The sequence below is a fragment of the Poecile atricapillus genome, chromosome 23 (genome assembly GCF_030490865.1).
Source record: "Poecile atricapillus isolate bPoeAtr1 chromosome 23, bPoeAtr1.hap1, whole genome shotgun sequence".
Taxonomy (NCBI): Eukaryota; Metazoa; Chordata; class Aves; order Passeriformes; family Paridae; genus Poecile; species Poecile atricapillus.
The window spans coordinates 1,662,578-1,670,702 of record NC_081271.1 but is presented as its reverse complement, the minus strand read 5'-3'; the positions used below and the strand labels follow the sequence as shown (position 1 = coordinate 1,670,702).

Below are 8,125 nucleotides of genomic sequence, written 5' to 3'. Positions count from 1 at the left end.
CCTCCAGCTCCTGTCCCAGTGCGCTCCTCATCCACCGCTGTCCCTGGGGCTCACAAACTGTCCCCAAAGTGTCACAAAGTGTCCCAAAGTGTCCCCAAAGCGTCCCGTCACCAACCCCGGGTGGGTTCGGGGTCCCCCCGCCCGTCCCCGAACTCCGCCGCGCCGCCAGAGGGCGCTGCCGCGCGGCGCGGACCGGCTGATGCAATCCCCGCGGGGCGCGGCCACAATGAGGAGTGGGCGTGGCCTCCCCGACACCGCCCAATGGGAGGTGGAAATGCAAAGTGGGCGGGGCATGAGGGGGTGACGCCCCGCCCCTCCCTCTGGGGGCGTGAAGCGCCGCGGCGGCGGCCGTGCCGCCATTTTCTGCTGGAGCCGCATCAGGATGGAGTCGGAACCCGAGCCGGAGCTGCCCGCCGTCCCCCGAGCCTTGCGACTCACCGCCCCGCCACGGAGCGCCGCTCCACACGCTCCTCCGCACCGCTGGCAGCGCTGAACGGCCTCATGGAGCACAGCGGACGCGAACGCGCCGGTCCCGGCTTGGGATGGGCCCGACTGGGCCTGGCCGCGGCCTGGCCGAAGCTGGCGGGGCCCAGCGCGGCGCCCGCCGGGGGCTCGTCCCAGGCGAGCCCGCCCTTCTCGTGGCTGCGGGCGGTGTCGCAGCTGCTGTCGCCGCTGCCCGGCCTCCTGCAGCGGCTGCTGCCCGGCGCCGCGCTCAGCTCCGCGCTGTGCCCCGCCAAGGCACCGCCGCCGCTGGTGCTGCTGCCCAAGGCGGACACCTCGCTGGGCTGGGCCGAAGAGGAGCCCCCGGAGAAGCGAGCGGAGGGCGGCCCGGAGCCCCTGGCGGGGCTGTGGGGAAGCGGGCTGGTGCGGAGCGGCCTGGGGGTGCTTCCCGTGGATTGGTACGTGCTGGGCATGGAGCAGGGTAAGAGCCACCTGCCGCAGCCCCTGCGAGCCGAGGGCTTGCCCGAGGTTGAGTTCCTGCGCAGCAAGAGGCTGGCGTTCCTCCAGCGCTGGCATCTGCCCGTGCCCGACCCCGACCACGGCTACCACAGCCTGGAGGAGGAGCAGCAGCAGCAGCACAGGGGTGTCCGCCCCGAAATTGGGGAGCTGGGCGGCAATAACGGGGATTTAGGGCAGCCCGGAGGTGTTCCCCTGGAGCAGGAGCAGCTCCGGGGTGCGGCCGAGGAAGGGGAAGCCTTGGCTGAAGAGGAGGATGAGGACTCGGAAACTGAGCAAAACTTCCCGATTTCCACCAGACCTGTCTGCGCGAATAAATTAATCGATTATATCATCGGAGGAGTATCCAGTGGGGAGGAGAGTGAGGATGAGGAAGACTGGGATGATGATGATGATGAAGAAGAAGATGATGACGGGTTTGACAGCGAAGAGCTGCCCTCGGACTCAGACGCCGGCAGCCAGGACGGGGAGAGGCTTCATCTGTGGAATTCCTTCTACAGCTTGGATCCCTACAACCCTCAGAACTTCACAGCCACCATCCAGACGTCTTCCAGCGAGCCGGGAAAGGGAATGTCGGACATGGAGGAGGAGGAGGAGCAGGAGGAGGAAGACTCGTGGGCAGAGTCCTCCGAGGGCTCTCCCAGTTCCGAGGAGGACGAGTGGGACTGCGAGAGCGCGGATGAGGCGGAAAACTTGAAACTTTGGAACTCGTTCTGTAGCTCGGACGATCCCTATAACCCTTTAAATTTCACGGCGGCCTTTCAGACAGTGGAGAAAAAAGGAACGCCGCTTTTCCAAGGGGCAGAAAAGTCAAATTCCGGCACCTCCGAGCGCTTCACCGCGTGTAGGGTTCAGCTGGAAAAACAAAACCACGGGGGCAGCACCGATTTGGGGCAAAACGGGGAGAAAACTGCCCAGACCAAGCGGAAAAAGGTACAGGTTTTATTGATATTTTTGTGTTTGGGGATTGCTAAAAAAAACCAACAACCATCGTGCCAAGTAGGGGTGAGGTCAGCGTTGCAGATCGTGCTTCCATATGTGCTGATAATTTCCCTGGAATGCTGCGCCTCATCCGAGCCACGTGATGGGAAATTTTGAGCCTCGCTGAGAAGCAAAAAGGAATTTCTTGTGTAGATTCCGAGCTGGGTTTCCGTTTTCAGTTGTAATTTTTGTTGTGGTTTCCACAGCAGAGAAACTCCAAGGCTGGGGTGTAAATTTTTCCCTGAGAAACGGCAGAGCTTTAAGGAGTTCCCCTGAAAGTTTCGCTTTTTGTTTCTGTTAAAAGGAATTTAGTTAGGACCTGAAACCCAAAGAATTTTTTCTTTTTAAATTCTTATTAAATTCTTATTATAATAAATTAATAAATTATTAAATTCTTTCTTCTTAACAAAAGACTTGTTAAGTCTTCTGGGGTAAACTAAAGTTCCCATATAAATTACCTTGATATTCTCATTTCCGTTTAAGATATTAGTAAATGTTACAACAATAAATCATATTGTTTATAAATATAATGTTTATATTATAAGTATATCTAATAGAGTTACATATTATATACATGTTATATTGGTTATATAAGTTGTATAGTTATATAAGTATGCATAACATAACTATTTATAGTTATTTATGGAGTAGTTATTTATAGAATAGCTATTTATATAGAATGAATATTTTTATCCATACATTTTTTGATTACAGAAGGGCTGTAATCAAAAGCTGGACTTTTGAGTCCAAACAGGCAGAGTAATTTGATTTTTCTGACGAACTCAGGCATTAATAATAATAATAATAATGATAATAATACCTGTGCTAAGATGCAGGTGAACAGGAACTTATCCTAAATTTTGTGGTGCTGCAGATGTTCAAGGTGAATACCTGAAACATCTGGATGAGGAATGACTACCCAGTTTTTAAGTCCAATTTTTGATCCATTTTTTTTGGCCAATATTATTTAATTAATTAAACTAATTTATTTAATGTAATGTGTTTAATGGAATTAATTTATCTATTATTATTAATATTGATTGTATTATTATATAATTATTATATAATAATATATTATATATAATATATAAGCATATATATTATATATATGCTTATATATATTATATATTATATATATAATATAATATATACATTATATATAACATATAATTATTATGTATAACTATTATACTAATTATAATATTAATTATTATATTAATTATTAATAAATTGATTAATTTAATCTATATTATTTTAGAACGTGAGCTCCAAATCCCTGGGCAATCCAATGCTTGACCAAGTCACTGAAAATAGAAAATATTTCTAATTCTTCAATATTTTTCCAGCAGATCAATTTATTTTCTCCCTTCATTTAGATCAATAATTAATTAAGAGCAGTCCCAGGTCTCAGGGCTGCGATTCCAGCGGGAATTTTTGTCCCAGTGATCCCGAGCCGTGCTGAAAGAAGGGATGAGCTGGCTGCAATATCCCAAATGACGTCAGAGCCTCGGGAATTGCGGCCCGGGCTGGCTGCGACTGATGTAAAAAGGCTGCAAGGTGGGGCTGATGTAACAGCTCCTGAAGCTCTTCCTGAGCTTTTCCCAGGAATTCCTGGGATTCTTCCCCCTTGGAATCCTGAAGCCGTAAAAACCGGGAGCGTTTTGGGTGGATGTGCTGGGAGGGCAGGAGGCACCCGCTGCTCCCAGGGATCTTTGGGATCAGGGAATTCCTGCACCCTCAACTGCTGATTCTTGGGAATTGCCTCTTCATCCTCTCCTCATCCCACCTGGGACAGCGGGAGGCGTTCCTGATGGAATGGGATGAGCCAAACCCTTCTGGAATTCCGTATTTTCCTGGTTTTTGGGAGCTGCCTGTAGCACAGACACCTTCCTCGTTGTGCTGATAAACCCTGGCAAAGGAGCAACACGTGGGGGTTTTTTGGTCCATTTCCAGGTTTTTTCTGGAATGCCAGTGTTTTGAGGAATCAGTCCTGCTTTTGGAGGTGCTGACAGTTCAGTTGGTGCTTTTTTATAGCTGAATGCTCCAGCAGGAGCCTAAAATAAGCTGGGTTTAACTCAGACTTAAATCCTTACTCTAATCTTAGTCTAAACACTGCCAAGTGCAGATCCCGAGCCTATAAATTCCTTTATTTACTTAAAATAACTGAATAGCTGTTAAAAGTACCAAAAAGTGACAGTTTTTGTGTGTATATTTTTAATTTCCTGAGCTGAACTCCACCCCCTGGAATTCCAGGAAGGATTGTTCCGCTCACGTGGGGATGAGTGTTCCGCGTTCCTTCCTCACCCCGTGGTGACTCACGGGGCTCTTGACTCACCACAACCCTTCTGCCTGCTTTGGTTTGGGTTTTTTGGGATTGTTCCCACAATCCCAGGCCTTTTCCTGGAGCACATTCCCAGCCTGGCATGGTTACAACGCCGGGAATGAGCTCAGAGCCCTCTGGAGTAAGTCTGGAGTAAGTCTGGAGTATTTTGAGCCAGGCAAGTCAGCGCTGGGTGGTTTTTAAAGCTGAAGGTGAAATGTTTTGGGTAGGATTAAGGAGCAGGTCATGGAATTATGGAATTCCAGGCTGCTTTGGGTTGAGAGGATCTTCAATCCCATTCCATGGGCAGGGACATTTCCCCATCTCAGGCTGCTCCCAGGGATGGAGCAGCCAGGGATTCTCTGGGAATTCCATCCCAGCCCCTCCAGGGAAGGATTTATTCCCAGTATCCCATCTAAAACAGCACAGGGAATCCTGGAATGGTTTGGGTTAGAAGGGATCATCCAATCCCATGGGTGGGGACACCTCCCACTATCCCAGGCTGCATTTTATCCATGTTCTCATCCATGTTCTCATCCGTGTTCTCATCCGTGTTCTCATCCATGTTCTCATCCGTGTTCTCATCCGTGTTCCCATCCGTGTTCCCATCCATGTTCCCATCCATGTTCCCATCCATGTTCCCATCCATGTTCCCATCCATGTTCTCATCCATGTCCTCATCCATGTCCTCATCCATGTCCTCATCCATGTCCTCATCCATGTCCTCATCCATGTCCTCATCCATGTCCTCATCCATGTCCTCATCCATGTTCCCATCCATGTTCTCATCCATCTTTTATCCTTATTTTTACCCATATTTTACCCATATTTTATTCATTGTTTTACCTTTATTTTTACCCTTATTTCATCCATATTCTATCCATATTTTATCCATATTTTATCCACTATCCAACCTAACCTCAAGCACTTCAGGTACAAAACAACCCCAACTCCTCTGGGAATCCCATCCCACTCAGGAATTCCATCCCACCACCTCACCCTCATCTAAAAACCCCCAACCCCTTTCACCCCTTCCAAACCAAACTTCCCCAAAAACCCCCCACCGATTTAAATCAATTAAATCAACAACAACAAATTAAATCCATTCAGCCAGAATTCCTGATGCAAATCCCTTTTTTTTTCCCAGGTGACATTCCTTGAAAAAGTGACAGAGTATTACATAAGCAGCGAGGAGGACCGGAAAGGACCCTGGGAGGAGCTGGCTCGGGATGGATGCAGATTCCAGAGGCGGATCCAGGAAACCGAGGAAGCCATTGGATACTGCCTGAGCACAGAGCACAGACTGAGGGTATTCCACAGGCTCCAACAATTCCATTCCCAAAGGACTGACCCCTTCTAGCACCTTAAAACTCTTGGGAATTTTTCCCCCCACCCTTTAAATTAATGAAATCCCATCCGGAAATGGCAGCTGAGTGTGCTGAAACGGGAACAAAAAATGGGATTTTTATTTTTTTTTTCCTTTTTTTTCCCCCCCCCCCAACCCTGATTTGATATGGAATAATTTAATTTGCATATCCAGATAAAATCCCTGGAGCTCCCTGGAATGCTGAGGGTGCTCTAATTGCATTCCTGTTAATTAGCACTTGACACAACCGGACTGCTCGGGGTTCCATCCATTCCCAAAAATCACTTTTTCTTTTTTTTTTTGGGAAGTGGGGACTGTTCTGTTGGATTTTTTTGCACTTTGGAAAAAAAAAACCAACAAAAAAACAACAAAAAAAACTATTTTGAAGGAAATATTTATGGGATTCATTCCTTGGAATTGCAGTTTTGATTTCAAATTCCCTGAGGGATGTGCTGGTGTGTTTTGGGGTTGGTTTTTTTTTTTTAATGTTTTTCCATCTTTTCCAGCTTCTCCAAAAGCCTCATTTTTAAAAATCCCTTCCTTTAAGGATTTTTTTTTCCCTTTTTTTTTTCTTCTTTTCCTGGAATTATCCAAACCTTTTGAGTGTTTCTGGAGCTTTTTTGAGGTTTGAATATTCCAGCCAAGCTTTGGTTTGATTGATTGAAATAATTCCCTTTTCCAGGATTATTCCAGAGATTTTTTTTGGCTGCTTGTCCCAACAAATTCCTTTTTTCTTTTATGGCAAGGAAATTCCTCATCCCAATTAATAATTAAAACTTAATGAGGCTGTGGATGATGCTTGAATTTAGGGAGGAAAACTCCTTAATTATTTAATTAATCTTTGCTGTAATTCTGCTTTGGGAGAGGGATTGAAGTGAATTTTTAGATCCAATCTGCTTATCCTGATAATTTTCTTGGATTTAAGGAAATTATCTTGGATTTCAGGAAATTTAAAGGCAAAAATTCCCTGTTTTCTTTCCCAAAAAATCAGTATTAACTCCTTGTGTCTGCACTGGGCTCATCAAAAACATTTCAGTGAGAGGATAAAACTCTTATTTATATATTTTTTTTTAATTTAAAACATTAAATTATTTTAATCAAAATCATTGAGGGGGATGGAAAAAGGGGTTTGGAGCTGGAGGTTGGTGTGGGAATTTTCCAAGCAGGGAATAAAAATGGAAAAATTCCAATGTTTGCACAAAGTTGGATCAATAAATCAATTATTTGTTCAGCTGGCCGGAATATTTTCCATTCTGTGGAAGAAAAAAAACTTTTAAGTTTATCCTCAATTCCTTCAGTTTTGAATTTGGAAGAAAATTATTTAATCCCCTCTTATCCTGACTTGAAAAATCCCAGAATTTTTGGATTTATCCTTTATTTTTATTGCAGGAAGTGGCTTCTTGGAGTTGAAAAGAAAAATCCCCTTTTGGTGGTGCAATTAGAAAATCCGGGGGATTCATTCAATTAGAGTTAATTGGAAATTCCAGCTGCTTTTCATCCCAAAAAATTGGATTTTTTTCCCTAAAAAAAATATATTTTTGAAGATTTTGCACACATTTGGATCTGCTTTTGAATTCAGGGGGGAAAAAAACCCGACAAAAAATGTGGAATTCCAAGAGGAAAAAAATATTTGGATTTTTTTTCCAAGGAAAACACGCTGCACCCGTTTTTCCATGGATCTCCCAGTGGGTTTTTCCCACGGATCTCCCAATCCCTGGGATCTTTGGGAATGTGGTGCTTTATTTTTTCACGGACAACTCGGATTTCTTGGTGCTTGGGAACGCTGGGAATCCAGAGCTGCTTGGAAAAACGGGAATTAAATAAGGACCAGCTGCTTCCAAAAAATGTTAAAACCTTGGAAAAAAAACCCAAAAAAAAAATGGAGTTTTTTCCTCAGCATTCCCAATGCTTGGATGAGCTTTTCCCTCTTCTCCAACCTCCTTTTTCCCAGTTATTCCCGTGGGGAAATGGAATTTACACCAAACCCCTGAACGCCTCAGAGCTCCCCTTTTCCCTGGGAAAATTCCTTGAAATAATTGGGAAGCAAAACTCGGGATTTAAATCAAAACTGCCGTCCCGCAGATTTTTATTTTTGTATCATTTGGGGAAAAGTTTGGATTTGGCTTTCTATGGATTTTTTCCTTGATTTGTGGCCCCTTGGTTGGGTTTTTTTCTACCTAAAAAATTCTATTTCTGTACATAAGAAACTGTTCGGGACTAATCCGTGCGTTGGAATAAAGAGATTTGCAGGATAAATCTGGGAGAATTTGGGGAAAAAAGCTGTGAAATCCAAGGATTTCTCAGTGGGGAGAAGCTGCTTTGGTCATTCCGTGGGTTTGAGAGCTGGGAATTCCATCCAGGGAATGTGAAGCTGGAATTCCTGGCAGGAGCTGGGAAATGATCCCAAAGTTAGGGGTGAAGGAGGAGCAAATTGGATTTTTCCAGGGATTCCTGAGGAATGGGATGAAGGATTTTTTGGGATTTAACCAAAATCAGTCACC

General features: G+C 45.3%; 1 protein-coding gene across 2 annotated transcripts; it reads left to right on the top strand.

The window, feature by feature from the left end:
* The first annotated feature begins 246 nt into the window (after positions 1 to 246).
* Positions 247 to 7,547, top strand: PPP1R15B (protein phosphatase 1 regulatory subunit 15B). Of its 2 annotated transcripts, none has more exons than XM_058855503.1 (2): positions 247 to 1,890; positions 5,406 to 7,547. In XM_058855503.1, the coding sequence occupies exons 1-2, from the start codon at positions 262 to 264 to the stop codon at positions 5,616 to 5,618; spliced, it is 1,842 nt and encodes a 613-aa protein (XP_058711486.1). In that variant the 5' UTR covers positions 247 to 261; the 3' UTR covers positions 5,619 to 7,547. The 2 variants fall into 2 exon arrangements, with proteins under 2 accessions (XP_058711486.1, XP_058711487.1); XM_058855504.1 differs by lacking the exon at positions 5,406 to 7,547 and adding an exon at positions 4,166 to 4,404.
* The last annotated feature ends 578 nt before the right edge of the window (positions 7,548 to 8,125 follow it).

Coding starts and splice junctions, on each gene's coding strand:
- PPP1R15B (XM_058855503.1), top strand. CDS start 262: ATGGGAGGTGGAAATGCAAAGTGGGCGGGGCATGAGGGGGTGACGCCC. Junction 1,891..5,405: donor CCCAGACCAAGCGGAAAAAG/GTACAGGTTTTA, acceptor TTTTTTTCCCAG/GTGACATTCCTTGAAAAAGT.